At 35.4% G+C, this 22,605-nt stretch overlaps 2 protein-coding genes across 2 annotated transcripts in view; one reads left to right on the top strand and one right to left on the bottom strand.

Moving 5' to 3' along the window:
* The window catches only part of TDO2 (tryptophan 2,3-dioxygenase), a 29,236-nt gene extending 17,204 nt beyond the window's left edge, over positions 1–12,032 (top strand). Inside the window, exons 8-12 of the mRNA XM_006884449.1 lie at positions 3,271–3,382; positions 5,528–5,585; positions 6,083–6,162; positions 6,843–6,933; positions 11,879–12,032. Of these exons, the coding sequence (XP_006884511.1) occupies positions 3,271–3,382; positions 5,528–5,585; positions 6,083–6,162; positions 6,843–6,933; positions 11,879–12,032 (495 nt within the window). The remainder of the gene's footprint in view (positions 1–3,270; positions 3,383–5,527; positions 5,586–6,082; positions 6,163–6,842; positions 6,934–11,878) is intronic.
* A 9,727-nt stretch (positions 12,033–21,759) lies between these two features.
* Positions 21,760–22,605, bottom strand: part of CTSO (cathepsin O) — a 37,929-nt gene continuing 37,083 nt past the window's right edge. The window contains exon 8 of the mRNA XM_006884490.1: positions 21,760–21,794. Within this exon, the coding sequence (XP_006884552.1) occupies positions 21,760–21,794 (35 nt within the window). The remainder of the gene's footprint in view (positions 21,795–22,605) is intronic.

Below are 22,605 nucleotides of genomic sequence, written 5' to 3'. Positions count from 1 at the left end.
ACTCGATGGCATATAACAACAACAGTACTAGCAGTCAGGAGATCAAGAAACATAATGCATTGGGAAAGTCTGCAGCCAGAGTCCTCTCTGAAATACTGAGTAGCAATGACATTAGTCTGATCCAGACCATGATCTTCTCAATTTCTTGCTATGAGTCTGAGAGCTGGACAGTGAATAAGCATGACGGAAGAAAAACTGATGCCTTTAAGTTGTGCTTTTGGAGAAGAGTACTGAATATTCATGGACTTCCTAAAGAACAATCAAAAATGTCTTGGAGAGGGCAAAGCCAGAGAGCTCCTTGGAGGCAAAGATAGCAATGTCTGGTCTCACATACTTTGGGCATGTTGCTAGGAGAGGCTATTCCTTGGAGGACATCATGTTGGAAAGGTGGAGGGATGTGGAGGAGAAGACCATCAACCAGGTGGATTGACACATAGACTGCAGCAATGTGCTAGATTATGTCCAAGATTGTGAGATCTGCACAGCATAGGACTCTATGGTAGAGCATATGGTTTCTATGAGTTGTACTTGACAAAACAGCACCTCAGTCCAGTCAATCTGCTTTCACAAATGACTCTCATCTATATAAATTCATAGACTACATGTCTAATCCCTATCATTGCTTTAGTTTGCTTCTCAGTAGCACTCAGTGGTAATGCCTATTTACTCTTTACAAAACATGTTTTCCCTTGATTTGTTAATATGATATGCCTTCTATCTAAATCTTCTACTTCATTTTTAGTCTAACAAATAGGTAGAAGGGAGTCTTGGAAATGTTTGTGCTTATGCCTTTTCTATTCTCTTTCACTCGTTTTGTTGTTATGTGCTGTCAAGTCACCTGTGACTCATGGCTACCCTAAGCTCTATTGTGCTATTGCTCTGAATCCTGCCCTATCCTGAGCCATTCTCACTGTCTCCAATACACTTAACCCCATTATCTCAGTTACTGTGTCTCATCCAGGGTCTTTGTCTCTTGTGCTGTCACTCTACCCTTAAAAGCATGATATCCTTCTCTAAGGACTCATCCCTCCTGGCCACGTACCCATAGTATGTGAAACAGCTTCAAAATCCTTCCCTCTAAGGAATAACTTGGTTTCACCCTCTCCACGACAAACTTGTTTTTTCTTTTTGCAGTCCACGGAATGTTCACCACTCTTCTCTAGCATCACAGCCCAAAGGCATTGCTCCTCATTCTGTCGTCTTTAGTCATTGTCCAACTCTCTGATGCATAGCAAGTAATTGCAAAGACATGGCCTCGATCAGGCACACCTTAGTCCAGATTTACATCATTGGTCTTAGCATTCTGGACAGGTTCCTGACAGCACATTTTCCTGGTGCAATTTGTGTTTTGATTTCCTGACTGCTAATCAGAGAGTCAGCTATGGATCAGTTTTGACTCTGTGATACATAACAGTGTTGTCTGGAGTATTGATTGTAGTATAACCCTACATCTGTAGCTACTTCACTTGATAATTCTCAAATATTTCATTCTGGTTCGGGCACCTTCTTAAATTTCAAAACATAATCCTCCTCTTGGTCCTCTCAAGCACACACTGGCAAAACCCAGACTTTTGAAAACATACCCTCTATCCACTCTCATACCAAGTTGGTCTTCTACAATTTTGTGAAGTTTGTCTCCTACAAATCCTCTCATTTATCAGTGTAGTCATCTATGAGGGTTCCTTGGCGCCTGCTTCTTCCTCAATCACTTATTCAAACTATTATCAAATTCAATCAATTCTGCATTCTAAGTGCTTCTCAAATATATTCTTGACACGATAGCTACAATAACAGATTGAAACATCACTGATTATGTGGATGGTGTAGAATGAGATGGTATTTCATTCATAGAGTCAGTATGTTGCTGTTGTTGTTATGTGCTAGTGAGTTGCAATGAGTAATAGCTGACACTCAAGTGGGTTTTTAGAGGCCATAAATTGCAGGAGAAAAGACTGCCCATTTTTTCTCCTGTGGAGAAGCTGGTGGGTTTGAAGCACATGCTTTCAGGTTGGCAGCACAGCTTGTTGCAGCCAGACTGCCAGAGCTCACAAGGGTCAGTATGAATAGGAACCAACTTGATGAATCCCAACAACAATCTCCTTTTAAACTAACAGTACCATTCATCCTAAACTACCATTGATTTTCATCTCAACTGAAGTAGTAGTAGTAGTAACCTGTGAACTACCTTTCTTTCTAACATGGCGTTATTTCAATTTATTCTTCATATAATTTCCAAATAATCTTTTTGAGATGCAAATTTCCTGATGGACTGCAAGACTTCTTATGTTCTCACATGGTCAAATCACACTGAAGTTGTTTCAGTAAACAGCATTTGTTCTTGAATTTACCATGTTTTCACTCACCAGAAAGTTCTTTATATGTGTTACTCGTTGGGACTTTAAACACGCTTTTATAAGTAATGTCTTCTTATACTCAGATCTTAAGAAACTAATTTTCAAGAAGTCTTTTTTGCCTTCTTACTAGTATAAATTATATAACTTCATTATAAATGTCTGTGATTACAATATAATCAATTCTTGCAGGATTTGATTATTTGATGAGCAATTTATTCCAGCTAGATGATAAACTGTGTGAGTCTAAGGGATTTATGTTTTGTTCAGAATTGTATCTCTGTCACCTATAAAAGCAAAATACAATGGACATACATGAAATATTTACAAATAGAAGAACAATTAACTGACAAGAACGTTACACAGTGTGATAATTTTAATGAGTTGGATTAACCAATTTTCTTCAGCTAGACTAATTTTTAACTAATTAAAAAAGAATTTTAATAAATAGATATAAATGGTTATCAAGTATTTTTTAAAGAGGTGAAAACTGTCTAAGAAATTGTAATCACAGAATATAATATATAATACAGAAATTCAATAGATTTAGTTTTTCTGATTAAGGATCCTTAACTTTCCCTACGTGGAATTACTTTACCGTTTTGGATAAGTAATTCCTTCCTAAAATTTGCTCACACAAATTATGATTATCTCTAATTTTATTCATTTGATCTCATGACATTTTTAAAAGCAATATTTGAAGTTAATGAATCATTTAAACTTAAATAGTAGGATAGAAAGAGGGAATGTGTGAGACATGCCTTTCCACAAGTTACAACTTTTAATACTTGATATTGTGGTAAAGATTCTGAATATATCATCCGCTTTTGTTCCTGGATATTCAAGTGTCTTTAACAAAATAGTCTAATTCAGAAATGATTGTTTCTTTGGAGAATTTAATGCAGGATTTTATCCACAGGCTAGGGAAGAATCAGAGGAAAAAGAAGAACAAATGGCTGAATTTCAGAAACAAAAAGAAGTGTTACTATCTTTATTTGATGAGAAACGCCACGAACATCTCCTCAGTAAAGGTAAATGTTTCATTGTAAGAATTCTTCCAATGGAATTTAAAATGTGAGCTTAGAATATAATTGTATAGAGTTGGGATCCTTCATTATATATCCATTTTTATGAACATTGCATTGGAACAGATGAGAGGAAGAACTGTCTGAAAGGATTGTATGATTAGACAGTATATGTAGGACAGAAATCTGGAACGAGAGATGCATTGCAAAGTGAACTGGAGTAAGGGTTAGGGAGGAATCTGCATCTATGAATGAATGAAAATCCAACTTCTCTGTAAACCTTCATTAAAATAACAATTTTTTTCTAAATCAAGAGTTGAGATTGGCTAATGGCAGTGGAATAATTTTATTTCTTTGACTTTTCAAACATTATTTGGGGAAATAGAATGCAAATTTACATAAAATAAATAGGAACAGGAATACTATTATGAGAAATTTTTATTAGGTTCACATGCTCTTTTTATTTTAAACATATCAATAAACCTTTTTAAAATAGTTTCTTTTACATATCAAGAATACCAAGATAAAAAATGTGAAACATTAAAAGATTTTTAATCCCCCTCAAAAAATACTAGGATAAAGTAATTCCACTTCTTCAAATAATGTATGACATGATAGAGATAGAAATGAAAGTTAATGTTTGCAATTTAAACTTTCCTCTATAGTTGAGTTAGAAGAGAATAGGAGTAACTCTACTATAAGTACAAGGTTATATTTTCAGAGGAAGTAATTTTCCTAAGCAGATCGGGAAATTTTTGGCATAACTGACATTGCCATTATTGTTAATTGCTGCTGTTATTTTTGTTATATGTAATTGAGTCACCAGGGACTCATAGTGACCCTATGTACAGCAGCTTTGAAGCCTGCCCTGTCCTGAGCCAGTCTCACTGACTCCGACACACCTACCACCATTGCCCTAGTTACTGCATCAATCCATCTTATCTGGCATCTTGCTCTCCTGCTCTGTCCTTCCACCCTTCAGAGCATGATGCCATTTTCCAAGTATCAGTCCCTTCTGGCCACTTATCCAAAGTATATTAGACAGAGCTTCAAAATCCTAGCCTCTAAGGAGAACTTGGTTCTCCAAGACAGATTTATTTGTTTTCTCGGTGGTCCATAGTATGTTCAAGACTTTTTCTCCAGCACAACTCAATGGGATCCATTCTTCTTCTGTCACCCTTGATCATTGTCCAGCTCTCTGATGCATAGCAAATAATTGTGAAGACCATGGCCTGGATCAAAGGCACTTTAGTCTCTAGACTGACATCGTTGCTCCTCAACACTCTGGAGAGGTCCCTGACTATTCCAATTCATGGTGATTCCATGTGCTCCATAAATAAAACTGTCTCATGGGGTTTTTTTGCTACGATCTTAGCGAAGTAGATTACAGGGACTTTTCTTCCTGGTACTCTTGATATGTAAATGTGCTCAAACTGTTTACTTACAACTATTATTGCTAAGATGAGACGATTTTCTCTATAAAACCAATGCTTTCATAAATTATTTTATTTTGCCTACTTTTTAAATTTTTTATCTTATTCGGAGGTTGCATTTTAAATTACTGAACAATCTTTTTAAAATTAATCAATATAGATATACAACAAATTTTATAGTACCAGGTGCATGTATGATATAATAATCCATCAAACTAGTATAATGTTTGTAAATCTCAAACTTATTTATTAGTCTTTCATTTCTAAAAATCAAACAAAAAAATCACAACAAGGAATAACAAGCTGTTACTTTTTTTCTACTTTAGGTATAAAGTTTTTTATAAGAGCTCACAAGAGATTTTAGATATTATTTATACACCTTGAAGGCAATTAAGCAGTCTCTCCTGAGTTAGAGAAAATTACTTCAAATAAATCTTGTTGATGATGTTATTCTACATCATATTTTCCTAAGATAATATTATATTTATCTGATAACATAAAATAGATAGCGAGATATAGTTTGTTTTTAAAATGTAATATTAAGGTAAAATTATAAATGATAGATATACAAATATAAGTTGAGCAATAAAAATTTTAAATAAAACTGTTTTCTAAAATAATATAAACTTTTAATAACTTGTGGTAATGATGCCATCAAAATTAACCTAAGATTGTATTAAATTGCCTATTATGTTAAAGCTCATTATGTATTTTGCAGGGGAAAGGCGGCTGTCATACCGAGCACTTCAGGGGGCTTTGATGATCTATTTTTACAGGTAAATGCAAAGCAAAAGATGTTTGAAATTGAAAGGCAGACATATAACACAAGTACGAAATTCACAAACTATAACAATAGATCATTATAGTGATTTAATTTTACAAGAAAAGATCTAATTAGATGTCATGAGCTTTTCTTTAACTAGTAAATGGCAAAAATGGTACTTATATTGGATAAAAAGCATACAAATTAATAAGGTGTCCTTTTTATTAAATTCTACCTTTGTAGTGATTTATGCTGTCAGTGGTTCTGACTATTTACATTATGTGTATAACAAAGAATTCCATAGATTTTCCACATAAATGTTACAAACTGATTGTCAATTTTTGAGATGAAGAAACTGAGATAGCGTAACCCATAGCTACGCAGCACCTAAGAAGCAGTGCTGACATCTGCTTCAAGATGTGATATACTGTAGAACTCAAACTCTAACACATTGCATTTACTTGAAGAGGGTTTCTTTGTTTTTAAATTCTCCTCCTCTCCCCTCTTTAGGGAGGAACCTAGATTCCAGGTCCCTTTTCAGTTGCTGACTTCTCTTATGGACATAGACACACTCATGACCAAATGGAGATGTGAGTCCTACCCTCCCTCACCTGCCCTCCTTAGCCTACCACCTTCTTCTTTCCCTTTACTTCCTCTGTTTGTTCCTTCTCTTTCTCTTCATTCCTCCCTCTCCTGTGCCTGGTTGAGCTCCCTTCCCTGCCCACATCTTTCTTCTTTTAATGAGGCTAATGGTCCCAGGAGAAACTAACCTGGAAAGCACAGTAGTATGCCCTGTGCCTACTTTCACAGTACTTTTGAGGCTTCATTAATGGTTTTATTTTAAATCAAAAGAAAGAAAATAACTTCATCCAAAGAAAATAATTTCATGTATATTAATACAATTATAAGATTAAAATTAATAGAGTTTGGCTTTTTTCTGTTTGGTTTTTTTTTTTTCCTAATTGAAAGAAGGGATCACTAAGCAAAATATGAAGGCTCAGGCAAGTCATCAGGAGACCCTTCTCTCCCTGGTTGTGTTCACCAGCTAAATGTACTTTGAATGGAGTGAAATGCAGGTAGCTTGAACCAAATGGGGTGCCAGGCAACCTAACGGTCCCATCGGGCTCTTACACATGAACTTCCATATGGCTACCTGATAACGTGGCAGCCTTTACTTGGAAGCAATAATCATTATTAGCCTCTTGCTTTTAGAACATTGTAGAACTAATGGTGGACAACTATCCATGGAGTAATTTGTGTGTTTGCCTAGATAACCATGTGTGCATGGTGCACAGAATGCTTGGCAGCAAGGCTGGCACTGGTGGGTCCTCAGGCTACCAGTATCTGCGCTCCACTGTGAGGTAAGAAAAGGGAAAGCCTCCTTTTCATCTCAGTGGGGGTCATGGATCCTTTGTTTCCTATGTCATTGTCTAGGAAAAGACATTTCTATTTGCTCCAGTAGGAACTTCTGACTACATATTTGTAGTTAAATTGAGATGTCGAGTTCTTGATTAGTATAAATAAATGGTCAATATGCTACATTACTAACCAGAATATTGGGAGTTCAAAGCTACCCAGAGGTACCATGACAGGAGGGTCTGATAATGTACATTCAAAAATCAGCCATTAAAAATGTATGAATCATAGTTCCAACATACATGTGGTCCCTTCAAGTTGAAGCTGCCTCAATAACAAGTCATTGTATTATTTCTTAAAAACTTTTGGAATGTATTCTATAAAATCATTAATTACTTAAATTATTGTAAAGGAACATGAAATTACAATAATTACTTAAGTTATTGCAAAGGAACATGGAAACAGTGATTGAACCACCTGTGAGGAAATGAAAGCATTAAAGATTGTTTACATCCCGGTAGAAATCTATTAATTTTGACTGAAGAATTCAACCAGATTTTACTGTCACACACAATAATGTCACTTCCATATAAAATGGGATAGAATGTGCCAAAAGGCTTTCAGGATTGTAAATCTTTACAGAAGCAGACGTTTACATGTTTTTCTCATAGTACACTGGTGGGTATGAGTCATTGATAACCAGGTATTGGCAGCCAGGTGTTTAAATAAATGTTCTATCAGGACTCCTGTTTAGAAAACAGGGTCAACATTTATTGAGTACTTAAAGCATGCTAGGGAAAAAAATTGCCTTTTTTGATCTTTCCCGTGCATTTTCTTTTACTTTTTTTAAAAAATAAAATTTTTCTTTTATACTGGTTTACCTACAAAGTTAGCATACATTGTTTTTCATACTGAATCTTTTCCATTTTCTTTACCCCTCCACCCATCAAATTGAGTGACCCTATTATTATCCCACCCTGACCCCAGGCCATCCTCACCCCTCTGCTCCCACCCTACAGTGTTCTACAATAATGTTCCCATAAAGTATTTGTCCTTATGGGACTGAGTCAGTTCCCTCAGCATAACGATCTCCAGTCCCTCCCACGTTAGGTAGTGATTTACAAAATATTTGCTCCTGAAAAACATGCTAGATATTTTTCTAAGTCTTTTACATTCATTACATTCTTTTTTGTTTGTTTGCTGGTTTATTTTCCACTATTATCTCAACATATCCATTGCCATTGAGTTAGAGTTGACTTATAGCTGACCTTTAGCTGGTTTTCATTACTCTTCTGCAAGCTCAGATTTAAGTTGAAGTAAATGAAAAGTTCACAAGAAACAAAATTCTGAGCCCATCCCACCTGAATTTAAAATTTATCTTAAGAACAGAGTCGAGACATTGAATATGACTGAAGATGAGGGGAAGAGTGAGAAGAAATTGAGATTATCATCTATGAAGAGAGCAAAAAAGATAATTACAAAGACAAAAGAGAAAGAAAAATCCAAAATTGATGTCAGAAGAAACTAAAAAGTTACTTTGGAGCATCAAGAAGCCAAAACAAAGGGAGAAGTACTGAAGTAAAATAGATGAACAGACAATTTCAAAGGGCAGCTCGAAAAGACAAAATAAAATATTATAATGAACTGTGCAAAGATCTGGAGTCAGAGACTAAAACAAAAAGGTATCTCCTGGTGTTTCTCAAGCTGAAAGAAATGAAAAAAAAAATTAAGCCTCAAGTTACAATACTGTAAGATGCTATAGACAAGATCTTGAGTGATCCAGGAATCATTAAAAGAAGATGGAAATAATACACAAATCCATTGTACCAAAAAGAAATAGTTGACACTGAAAAATTTCAGGAAGTACCATATGATCAAGAACTATTGATAAAGAAAGAAGTTCAAGCTACTTTAAAGGCATTGGCAAAAAGTAAGGCTCCTGTGATCAATGGGATACCAATTGCCATGTTTCAACTAACACAATGCTAAGCTGGACATGTTCATCTGTCTATGATAGATAATTTAGAGGACAGCTACCTGGATGACTGACTTGAAGAGATCAACTTTGGTTCTCATTCCCAAGAAAGGTGGGAAGGTGGAATTTATTGAAGACTATCATCAGTATCACGTGCAAATAAAGTATTGTTGAAGACTATCTAAAAATGGTTAGAACAGTGCATTTATAGGAAACTGTTAGATGTTCAAGCAGGGTTTAGAAGAAGCCATGGTACCATGGTACTGATGTCAGATGGATCCAGATGAAAGCAGACAATACCGTAGGATGCCTATCAGTGTTTTATTGACTGTGCAAAGGCATTTGACTTTGTGGATCACATAACACTGGCTGTCATTGAGAAAAATGAGAAACTCAGAATACTTAATTGTGCTCATATGAAATCTATTCCTAGACAAACAAACAAACAAACACCTGTGGTCCAAATGGAGCATGGGAACACTGTAAATAAAAAAAAGATGTGTCTCAAGGCTATATTTTTTCTTCATATGTATTCAATCTGTATACTGAGCAAATAATTTGTGAAGCTAGACACCTTTAAGATGAATGTGGCATCAGGATAAGACGACTCATCAACAAACGGTGTTATGTATGTGCATGACCCAACCTTGATTGCTGAAAGTGAGAAAGACTTGCAACTTTTGCTGCAGAAGGTCAAGGACGTCATTCTTCAATTTGGATTACATCTCAACATTAAGACAACAAAGGACCTCACCACTTGGCCAATAGACAACACCATGATGAATAGAGTGGGATTGAAATTGTCAAATATTTCATCTCACTTGGACTGACAATTAACACCATCGGTAGCAGTAGGCAGGAGATCAAGAGGCATATTGCATTGGCAAGCATGCTTCCAGGGACCTCTTCGAAACACTGATAAGAAATGAAGTCAGCTTGAAAACTAAGCTGATTTAGACCATGACCTTTTCAATCACTTGTTATGTATCTGAGAACTCAGTATGAATAAGGATGACAGAAGAAGAAATGATGACTTTGAGTTGTGGTGTTGGACAAAAATAAGGAATATTCCATAGACTATCAAAAGAATGAACAGCTATATCTTGGAGAATGTACAGCTAGAGTACTCCTTAGAGCTAAGAATGATGAAGTTTCATCTTACGTACTTTGTTGTAGTAGAGATTATCCTTGGAAAGGGACATCATGCATGGAAAGGTCAGTGAAAGAAAGGAAGACCTCAATAAGATGGATCGACACAGTGACTCAAGTTCATCTCTGTTGTACCTAGGTGGCTATGAGTCATGCTTGACTTGAGGGCACCTAACAACAACAAATCACAGGAGAGGAGCTTGTTTAGGCTTCTCCCAAAGAGCCACTGTTAAACAGATAATAGATCGATGTTGGATTTGAAACACATGAAAGGCATGACATTTAGGCTAGCAACACAACTCTCTATGGATGATTATACCACCAGAACTCCACAATATGATAGAGAAAAGAAATATAGGTAGAGAGACATATCTGGATGTATAAGAAGAAAAATTACATGTCCTCTTGGGAAAACATAATCAACTCAAGACTAAATTACACCCCTCAAATTCCTTAAATAACTGTCATCTTGGTTTACAAAGAGATCGGGTGATTTATTAACAACTATGGTCGGCATCATTTTTTAAATATATTTTAACTTCTGAGAATCAACTGTAAATTTAATTTTAAAATACTTTGAATGGTTTGAATTTTCACTACGTTTGGATAATTTTCCTTTCTCTGGGGAGATAACTCTGTACATTAGAAATAGTCAGTGATTATACAAAATAAATGCATATAGTAAGAATGGTGGTGGGAAAAGTTAGCATAAACTCATTATTTTCAGTGTGTTCTGTGCTCACTTAACCTTCTTAAATGTCCAGAAATTTTTCATTTACAAGTAAGAAAACGAAGGCACTGAGAGTTTTTTTAAAAAAATTCTAAATTGCAAAGATTTTATATGGTGGAACCAAAATCTGAACCCAGATTTATTTGCCTTAAATAATAATTTTCTTTAAGTATATTATCACAGCACTGTTAGATTATCAATCACAAAAGCCATTTTTAGTTAAAGCTACTTTTGCAGCTATGCATAATAAATTTAAGATGCTATTTTAATGAGCTAGTCCATCAACGTATCTACGTGTCAGCAGCCACTTTGTAGCTGGGAAATATTCTCCAGTGAATAACTAAGAATTCTATGTGTCTAACATTTATTAATGTGCACACTATCTTTTAAGAGTAGAAAATGAGAATATAAACTTACCCTTACAAAAACAGTAGGAACAATAATACAATTCTAGGTTCTAAACCAGATGAGCCTGGTCTGCATCAAGTGAACACACAGTACCATTTTATAGGCATGAACTTTGATGATGGATTAAAAACTAGGCAATCTTAACATGAATATGTTTTTTGGGAACTGTCAGGTTGATTTCGATTCATAAAAGCCCATGTAGCAGAACTGCCTCATTGCATTTCCCTGGCTGTAATCTTTATGGAAGCAGACCTCCAGTTCTCTCTTTTATGCCACCACTGAGTGGATTGGAACTGCCAACAATTGGTTAGATGATAATGTAACCATCTGATGGTGTAGTGTGTAATGTGTTTGACAGCTCACCAAAATGTCATTGGTTTAAATCTATCAGCCACTCTGCAGGATCAAGGTAAGCAGTCCTCTGTAAAGATCTGTAGCCTCAGAAATCCAATGGAAGATCACCAAAAATCATAATTATCTTGGCAAAAAGACAAAGGACTTGGTTCAATTTTGGTTAGACAGATGGAGAGATATAGATGCACATATACACACAAACTTATACAAATTTATATAATATTTACTAATAGCCATTTGTGGCAAATATTCATCATTTTAGACATGAAAATGTTAGTTATAAATGTTTAAATATGAATGACATATTTATATTTGTATATATGTGTTTTCCCAGTGACAGGTACAAGGTATTTGTAGACCTCTTCAACCTTTCAACATATCTGGTTCCACGACACTGGATTCCGAAGATGAACCCAATCATTCATAAATTTCTGTACACGGCTGAATATTGTGACAGCTCTTACTTCAGTAGTGAAGATTCTGATTAAAACTTTTGTTCACTCTATAAATAACATCGGTTTCTTACTGTAGTGTGGTGGGTTTTTTTTTTTTTAAAATTTGTGGATTTTCAGGAGTAGGTAATAGTCTTAATGTGTGTTTATATGGAATTAAGCACCAGGATCTTCTCAGTCTCATAGATAATTTTATGATCTCAAGTTTGTAATAAGATCAACTATTAAGATAAGAAATAAATCAGTTAAATTGTGGCTCTATGCATTAAGAGCAGTTTCCTATTAAAAAGTCAATTTCCCTTAAAATTAGATCCTTAATGGAATAATTTTCTCAGGGTTTCAAATTTTATAACATTGCAAACTCCAACTAGTTTAAATATTTAATATAGTACAATGTGTCATTTTGTAAAAGTCTTCATTCACTTGAAACTTTTAGAAATAATCAAGTTAGTCTTTTTACCGTGTATTGTTTTAAAGATATTGCTTGTATTTGTAGGAACTCTCTTTTTGTTATTGGTTTGCCTACACTGATGAACAAAGTGTGTTCATTCATGTTCACTGTGTTTTATATCATCTTTGATTTACATTTATATGTATAGTACTGCATTTACATTGTTTCACACAATTATTCATGTAATTACTATTGATCTATGCCAATTATTATCCCCTTTTCAAGTCTTCATCGAAACTTTCCTAATTTTTCAACTCTAATCTGCCCACTAAACTCTCCTGATTTATACTCTTCCCATTTTTTCATCTCCTTTTCCCTATCCCTTTAGTACAAGTATACTCATCTAACAAAATTATTGTTCTATTTTTACAATAATATCCATATGCAGTGTTTTCTCTTATGAGACTGAGTTATTTCACTCAGCATAATGCTCTCTAGACTCACCCATGTTTAATAGTATTTTATGAATTCATTGTTCCTTAGTGTTGCATATTATTCTATCTTGTGCATATACTATAATTTCTCAATCCATTTGTTTGTTGATGAGCATTTGGGCTGTTTCTGTTTTTTTTTTTTGCTATTGTGAATAATGCAGCAATAAACATAGGTGTACATATCTCTTCATGTCTCAGTTCTGATTTCCTTGGGGTTTATTCCATAGCTAGGTCATATGGGATTTCTATGTTCAGCATTTAGAGGAAATGCCAAACTGCCTTCCAGGTTAGTTGTACCATTTTACTATCCCAGAAACAGTGCGTGAGAGTTCTAATCTCTCCACATCCTCTTCAACATTTCTTGCTTGCTATACTTTAAACTTTGCTACTGCTATTAAGGTGAGATATGCAGTTTTGATATGCATCTCTGTGATTGCTGGTGATTTTGAGCATTTCTTCATGTGTCTGTTAGCCATCCAAATGCTTTCCTTTGTGAAAAGTCTTGTCATGTCTTTTGCCCATTTTGTTATTGGGTTATTCTTTTTCTTGTGGAGCCCCTGTAGTATTCTGTAAATTTTGTTATGAAACTTTTGTCTGAGACATCACCACCAAATATTTGGGGTATTTTCCCCCAGCCTACAGGTACTTAATTTTTAGAAAGTATCATCCATTGATTTTATCCTTTCCTCATTGTGCATTTCTGGCTGTTTTTTAGCTTATTTATGCCATAGGCCAGGGCTTCTAAGATTAGTCCCATTTTGTCTCTTATGATCCTCATAGTTTGGGGTTTTACACCAGGGTTTCTGATCCACCATGAGTTCATTTTTATATATGGTGTGAGATGTGAATCCTGTTTCTGTTTTCTGCAAACAGATATCCAGTTTTTCCAGCACCATTTGTTGAAGAGGTTATTATTTTCCTATTTGATAGGTTTTCATTCCTTGTCAAATACCAATCATTGAAAGTAGAAATTTTGATATGTTTTATTTTCCTTTATATTTGTTTTGAGAAATTTTTTTCACTTTTGATTTCTTCTGTAACACAAACACAGTAGTACTCAGACAGGGTATTCTTTAGCTTCCATTTGGTTTTTTAAATCCATTATCCTCTTGTTAGTTTCTAGTTTTATGGCATGAGGGTCTGAGAAGATTCTTTGTATTATTTCAAAGTTTGAGTGGTGTGTGTGTGGGTTTTTGTTTTTTTTTTTTTAATTTGTTGTGGCTTTGTGTCTGAATATACTATCAATTCTGGAGAATAAAATGTGCACTTGAGAAGAAAGTAAATTGAATTTTATTTGGGTGAAGTATCTTGTATACAACTAGTAGGTCAGGTTGCACAATTGAATAATTTCCTTCGTCTGTATTGACCTACTTTTGCTGACAGTCTTGGATTAAAATCTCTTGCTACTATTGTAGTACTGTCTATTTTTTCAAGTCTGTCAATTGTTTTAAGCATTTTGAAGGTCTGCTATTTGGTGTATAGATAATGACCAAAGTAATATCTTCTTGATCTATTGTGACTTTAATCATTATCTACTGACCTTCCTTATCTTTTTTGGTGGTTTCCATTCTGAAGTATATTTTATCACAGATTAGTATTGCCACTCCTGCTTTTGTGGATGTCAACTTCTTGGTATTATTTTTTTTCTCCAACCTTTGATTTTTCCTCATTTCTAGTCTTTTTCTTCATCTTATGAGCTTTTTCTTTTTAATCCATTCTGTTACTCTTTATTCTCTGAATTGGAGCTATTAAACCATTCACATTAAGTGTGATTATCGACAAACTAGATTTCATCATTGCCTTTTCGCTGTGTATCTTTTTCTATTGTTGCTAATTATTATGGTCCATCCACTTTCACATAGTGTCTCTGTGTGAAGGACTTCCCTTGGAATTTCTTGTAGAATTGGTCTTGTTTTCACAAATTTCTGAAATTCCTTCTTTTCTGCATCTGACCTTATTTCTCCCTTATATTTGATGAATAGTTTTTGCTAGGTACAAGATCCTTGGCTGGCATTTCTTTTCTTTCAGCCTTCTGTATATACTATTTTATTGGCTTCTTGCTTGTATGGTTTGGTTGAGAAATAAGAACTTAATCTAATTGGCTCTCCTTTGTAGGAGACTCTTGGTTTTCTTGTGCTGATTATAGTAAATTTATCTCTCTTTATCTTTGATATCTATGATATCTTTTATTTTCTTTTGGGCTCTAATATCTTTGAGATTCATTGAGCTTCTTAAATGTACTTCATTTTTTTATGATACCTGGAATGTTTTCTTCCAGTATGTCTTTCACAATTAATTTTCCCAGTAACCCCACCCCCCACACACCCCTTCCCTTCTGGAATTCTGATTATACATATATTGTTCTAGTTGATGTTATTCTGCATGATTCTAATGGTTTCTTCATTTTCCTCCCATATTCTCTGTTTTTACTTCTAGTAAGTTCTCATTGAAGTTGTTGTCTTCTAGCTCTCAGATTCTCTTTTCCTTCTATTCTGATTTGTTAACCCTGCAGCATGTTGAAAATTGTTGCTATTTTGATATTGATATTCTGGATTGGATTTTCATGCATTTCCATTGTTTCTACTAATGTGTTGGTGTGCTCTGTGATGAAAATATTTTACTTCTTTATTTTTGGTTTCAACTCTTTTTTCCCCTAATTTGTAACTTCTTCAGTACCAGTTCATGCAACTCCATCTCAATTAATTTCTTCTTCCTTCCTGTTTCTGGGGAATTATTTTATTTTGCTTTTTCAGAGGAAGACTTGCTTTGTTTTTTAAAATAATCTTTGAAGTTGTCAGCTGCTCAACTAACATTATGTGAAATTCCTCTTGGTGTATGTGAAGCAACTTCTCTTGTGCCTGCATGTGTTGTTGACAGTTCTTTATGATGTTAGTGTTAAGTTCAAGATTCCAAGCGATGTCTCTGATTGAGTTTCCTCATTGAGTCTTCCCTACCGGTCACTTATAGGTGGCTCTGCTCCCTATTTCCTGTGGCAAACTTCTCATTCTATTGTTTTTTGAGGGGTAGAGAGGTGTAGTTTCTCCCTTTGCCCAGCTTTGTTGGGCCCACTTCTCTGTCCTGTCCTTTATTTTGATAAAGGGGATAGTTTTGCCCAGGGGTAGACAAAGTCCTAGGAGTGCTCCCTGGGATGTATGAGTCAGAGGAAAAGCCCAGGAATGCTGCAAGTTCCCAACAGTGCATCCCCTATGTCTCAGTAGTTGCCAATGGGCATATTCTGCCCCTATTCCTGATATTGGTTTGGAGGAAGCTATTCTCACCTAAGCAAACAAGCAGAGGCCCAGGGAAGCCATAAGTTTCTGAAAGTGCAGCTCCCAATTCTATGTAGTTGCTAACATCTAAGCTACATACATTTCACTCATCTCCCAAGTGGGGAGCTGCTTCCACCCATTTAGATAAAGGGCCTGGGAAGTGTTCAATTCCCTAGTACAGTTACCAATGTGGGCTAATTGCTTATATCTATGCCAGGTACCTGTGTCTCCTCTCCTGAAGCAGCTGGTTGGCAGGAGAGCTATTCTTCCCTGAGCCAACAAAGACCAAGGACCAAGGGAATCAACAAGTTCCTAACCATCTGTAAGAACTTTTGATGTTCACTGGCCAAGAGCTTGCCTTGGGAATGCTTACTGAACACTTGAGGAGTAGCTCATGTTCAACAGACACATTATACAATAAGCCTTAAGTGAGGCCGGGGAACTCTGAAGTCACAGGGACTGGATCTAGTTCCTGGAATACTGTGGCCCTGGGACACACTAAGAATTTTCTTTATCTTGTTTGTCACAGCCTCTAGTACATTTAGACAAATAAAAGAGAAATAGGGCTCTTTTCTCTAATCTCAATTTTGTGATCTTGAAGGAGATAATATGTACAATATGATTGACGGAGGGATGGATAGCAGTTCTTACCAAGTGGAAGGGTTCTTTTAAGAGAATATGAAACTTAACACCACTGAAGAATATCCTGATTCCTTTTTAATAAAAAATGATAGACTAAGAGTCATTAAAATCATATAAACTCAATAAAAATGACTTTTAATTTTCCTTATTTCTAGCCCTGCTTTGACATTCATAAACACTAGTTTCTTTTGTAATCACACTACATAATATCATCAAAGTAATGCTAACACACACACATTAACTTTGACTTAAACTGAGCGATTAACACAGGGAGCAGCTGATTGTTAGTGGCATTGAAAAATTTTTAGTCTTCCAATTATCTTTTTTTCATGTAAATGATCATAAAGATGATCTTTTTTGTCATATGCACCCTCAAGTTGGAACCAACTCATAGTTGACCTAGCAGCAGGTTTTCAGAGGCATAAACCACAAGGGAGAGTACCCGTCCTTCTCCTGTGGAGCAGCTGGTGGATTAGAACCAGGTCTTTGTTGGAAGCACATTGATTCTTTTTATGTCAGGTTGCCATGAGTCTAAGAGCTCAGAAGTTTAAGAGATGACAACATTAACTTTGGGATGCTTGTGAAAAACATCCAGGAAGGTATTGCTGATTTTCACTTTGAATGCAAATGCAACATTAGTTTGGTGTGTTTTTTTATGACATCATTGGTTTGTGGTTTTGTTTTTTTAATCTTACCATTCGGTAAATGTAGCTGTTTTTTATAGCTCTCAAGCGAAACAAAAACTACTAAAAAGTAATTTCTAACATCATAGCCTCATGTTTTAGCCCAGAACCAAGTTCTATAGTGTTCCCCTCCACCCATTTAATTTTTTATTTTATGAAAGAAAATTTTCAGAACTTTCTTCTCAAGTCTGCATGCTCAGCCTTTCACTTACAAGTTCAGCTTAAACCAAAGAATCTTTTGTAATGGACAAAGTACAGGAAACACCAATTGGAACAGTAGCAATTGAGAAGCAGTTACGTTGAGAAAATAATGAGGAGTTTCTGTATGAATGATACTGTAGGATTTTGTGTATTAGAATCAATGCAGAGACCCTGAATGGTTTAAAATGGGGAAATACTATGATAACATTGTTGTTTAGGACTGTAAATTATGGTAGATAAATTATAAGAGCATTCTTCAGAAGTGTCTGGAAGGCTTTTTGAAACAACTTCTGACTCAATAGGTCCGAGGAAGCTTGAAAATTTTCATCTCTAATAGGCTTCTCAAGAGCTCTGGTGGCCCAGTGGGAAGAAGCTGCACTGCAATCCTGAAGGCATGTGGTTTCAAGGCCACCAGCTGCCCCACTGGGGAAGGATGGGCAATGAAGAGATTGAGATTGAAATTGTTAACAGCTTCAGTTTGCTTGGCTCCACAATCAACACTCTTGGTACCGGCAACAAGGAAATCAAAAGACGAATTGCATTGGGAAAGTCTGCTGTCCAGGATATCTTCAGAGTACTGAAGAGCAACGACGTCAGTCAGGAGACTAAGGTGCACCTGATACAGGCCATGGTCTTTGCAATTACATGCTATGCATCAGAGAGCTGGACAATGACTAAGGATGATAGAAGGAGAATTAATGTCTTAGGGCTGTGGTGCTGGAGAAGAGTCTTCAATATACCATGGACTTCTAAGAAACCAGGCTGCTCTTTGGAGACAAGGATTCTGAGGTTCTGTCTGACATACTTTGGGCATGTTGAAAGGAAGGACAAGTCCTTGGAGAGGGACATTATGCTTGGGAGGGTAGAGGGATGGTACAGGAGGGGAAGATCCTTGATGAGATAGATTGACTCAATGACTGGGGTAATGGGGGTAGGTTGTTCAAGACAGTATGGTTAGCTCATGATAGAGCAGGGTTTAGAGCTGCTGTACCTAGGGTTGCTAAGAGTCACAAGCCACTTGACAGCATATAACAACAACAACATGCTGTTAAAAACCAAAATGGAGAGTTATGAAATTCTCCCTGCCCCTTCCTTGGCAGGAATGTGGGAGAAGATAATGGATAATAATACTTAAGGTGTCTGTGAAGAAAATAAAAATTTGATCTTTGGATTGGGAGCTATGAATACAAATGTATCATGTGAATAGAAAGCACATTAGCATAGGATTCACAAAATATGAGCCACACACTATGTACAGATGCTCTTTAACTCCAGGATAAATTTTATTACAGATGTCATCAACATCTGGGATAGCTGAGAGGAATTAATCCTTCCTTTAATATTTTAAAAAAGATTACAAAAGCATTTATATCATTCAGAAAAGTCCATATGCAAACACAGGACTTAATGTGAAATAATTAACATTTAGCCATCAGAAATGACACCCAAGGCATATTTGTTTCCTGGCCTATTTGAAAAATTAAAGTATTTACTTATTAAAACAAATACTTGTCTTTCTGGTGCATGTTTAATACTAAGTTAACATATCTTCTTTTGAGATTCTTTTTGGTTGCTATAAGGAAAAAAAGACCTTGATTTGTCTTCAGTTTTTTTTTTTACTATTAAAACAACAAAACAAAATGCAACATGATCTAGTTGATTCTCACGGAGAGTGACCCTGCAGGGCAGAGAAATGCTCCCCAGTTTTCTAAGGCTACAGATCTTTAGAGAAGCAGGCTGATGATTCACCTTCCTCCCCTGAAACAGCTGATGGTTTCCAACCCCTGACATTCTTGTTAGTAATCAAATTCTTTAACTACTGTGCCAACAGGGCTCCTTTTGCTACTAAATGAAGCATTAAAAAAACAAAAATAAAAAAACACCAAAATAAAAAACACCCAACAAAACAAAAAACAAAAAAACCAACCCTGGTAGCCTAATGCATAAGGGTTGTGCTGCCAACTCAAAGGCCAGCAATTTGAATCCCCAAGCTGCTCAAAGGGAGAAAGATGGGCAATCTTCCCCCATGCAATTTTAGCCTTCTAAACATGCTGGAGGGTCACCTATGAGTTGGTATTGACAGCAATGAGTTGTTGAGAATGAGAGAAAAACTAGAAAATTCTGGAAAATTTCAAGTGACTATTAATACAAATTTTCATTTCTGATAAGACTGCCTATGTTAAACAACAAACATGAATTTTAGAGGAATATATGCATAGTGGACATGATTCTTTTATAGTAACTCGTTTGCTTTGTCACATGTGAAACAGCTTGTTTCCTAGTTCCCCAGCAAAAACAGCACAAGGGGCTCCTTAGACACTCTTAGTCATCTATCATGGCAGAAAATGCAAGATAATTAACAACAGTGTCTTAGCAATTGGAAATCTATTAAGAAATTAACAAGGCAAGAAGTAACACAAGCATCAAGAATCAAGTGTCAGATTAAAGTTAAAGAAATAATTAGGATGTGAGAGATTTCATATTTGGACTGATATTCAGCCAAGGATATAAGCAAGGTATAAAGGAAGTAGGCACAGTACATACCCACTAGTTTATATACAAAATTCCCAGCAAAATCGTTAACTATAAATTAGTAAAGGAACACAACTAAACTGTAGTATAACTTGTTTTACTGGGTAATGGGTCTCAGTCAGGTAAAGAGATTGTATCTTAAAAGACCAAAGTAAACTTTTGACTCATAATGATTATAAAACAGAATTGATCTGTCCCATGGAGTTTCCAAGCCTGTAACTCCTTATGGAAACACTCTGCCTTCTCCCTCTCCTGTGAAGAACCTTGTGGGTTCAAACCATTGACCTTCTGGTTAATCAATGAGCACTTTCACCACTGCACCAACAGGACTCCTTGGATCTTACAAGAAGTTGTGTCAAAAGACCAATGATGGAGCATATAGACTGTTAGTGTTTGATAAAGACTTAGAGGTAAGGGAACCTCTTAAAACTCTCGAAATAAAAGGTTAGAAGACAGAAAAGAAAGTTATGTTCTTTAGTCATGGACATCAAATCATCAAGAAAATTTAGAAATTATGCAGTGAAGAGTAGATAAAGAAAGGTGAAGGAAATGTGGAAAAATGTTTTCTAATCACAAGGAAAAAACACAGTTAAAGAGAAATCTATTCCTGCTGACAAAAATTTCCAAAGAATTCCTACAGACAATGAAATTTCAAAACAACTTTGTCTTCCTAGTAAGGCTAATTCGAGTTCCACATTGAGTGGTTGCCTTATTGGTCATTCAAACAGTTTGCCTTTCCTAAGAAGTCATTTACTCTATTATTTCCTTCCACATAATCTCTATAATTTCAAAGAGTAATCAGCATTTGCCTGTACAAAGGCAAAGTTCAAATTCCTCACAATATTCCATCTTGTAGACACTAATACAATTATTAGGCCAAAAATTCAAACTCATTGCCATTGCTGTGAAATCGACTCAAAGCTGATCCTCCTTTGAGCTTCTAAGGATGCATGAGAGGAGATAATTCATCTTTCTCCTGAGAAGCCATTGTGGATTTGAACCACCAGAGAGGTGTGTGGCCTTTGAGTTACCAGTACAACTCCCTGTGGACCAGGCCAACAGAGCATCCCTTAGACACACACACAATTTCAGGTCGACTATTATTGTGCATAGTTAAGCTAAAGCAATTAGCTGGAATTATACATATAAAAATATTTATCTAAAGTTTCTCAGCAAAGACAAAGAAAACAAAACAAAACAAAAAACAACCCAACCACAAAAAAATAACCAAAACAACAAAAAAGCAAATAAAGAATCAAACAAAATAACCAATTATTTTCAAGTTCAGAGGATCTAAGCTGTTTGCTAACTGAACCAGAGTGGTGGTGAACTGTCTGATAGATTTCCTGTCAGGTCTCAGGTGCTGGTGTTATTCCTGCTGATTTCAGTTACCCATCCTTCTATAAGAGAGAACTATTACTGGGCCCTAGAACCTTCTGTTGCCTGTGGTTGAAGCATAAAGGTAAAATGATGCTTGAGAATTAAGGATAGCATTACAATTTATAGTAAAACAGTCAATGCTTGTAACCTTGTCTTGATATGTCCAGCATATCACACGAATACAGAAGAAACAGAATCTGCTATACCTAAAAGGGAAGGGAAAAAATAAATTATTAAGTACTAGTCTGTTCCCTCTTTAAATTCCTTTTAAAGAACAAATTGATTTTTCAGTTGGTTTCATAAAAAAGGTAACATCTAAAAGAAATACTTTAATGATCATAATGACCCTTTGACATAAACATGTCAACTCAAACAGCAGATCTTAGAAAAGATGCTTGATATTTTTGTTCCACAAGAATTAAAACAAACAAATAAATTCAACAACTAATAGTTGTTAATGGAATTAGATGAAAGCCTCTGAGATACAAATCAAATTAGTACATAATTCATGGAACTATTTCTGAATCCAATTTTAAAAGTAAAAATAAAAGACTTGAATTTTTATTAATTTTTAATAAATGGCAAGTAAGCTATTCTTTCCTAACTCACAAGAACATCGATTCCCAATACCATGGAAAACAAGAAAATATTCTACTTCAGTTTTAAAAAAAATACACATTATATATTTTTTGCTGAGTACTTAACCCCTCCTAGACATAAACTGTCCTGCATGATATGTCAATGTCTTTCCTTTTCTCATTTACAAGTTGCTGGCTTTAACTGACATGAAGAAGACATAATTAAATTATAAAGTAAGCAGACCTGACATAATCTAATGGCTTCACTTAAGGCAATCTGATAAGATTTTTATATTGAACTACTGAGCTAATGAGCTACAATTATCAACTTGAATGAACATAAACAAATGCACAGTTTTGACTGTTTCTTTTCCAATTACCAGGGATCTATCTAACTTGATCGAGGAATTTTACTTTTATAATAAAATTATTATAAAAA

This window comes from Elephantulus edwardii, unplaced genomic scaffold, assembly GCF_000299155.1.
Source record: "Elephantulus edwardii isolate Elephantulus edwardi_28Jun2011 unplaced genomic scaffold, EleEdw1.0 scaffold00034, whole genome shotgun sequence".
Lineage (NCBI taxonomy): Eukaryota > Metazoa > Chordata > Mammalia > Macroscelidea > Macroscelididae > Elephantulus > Elephantulus edwardii.
This window is presented reverse-complemented; position numbering and strand designations above follow the sequence as displayed.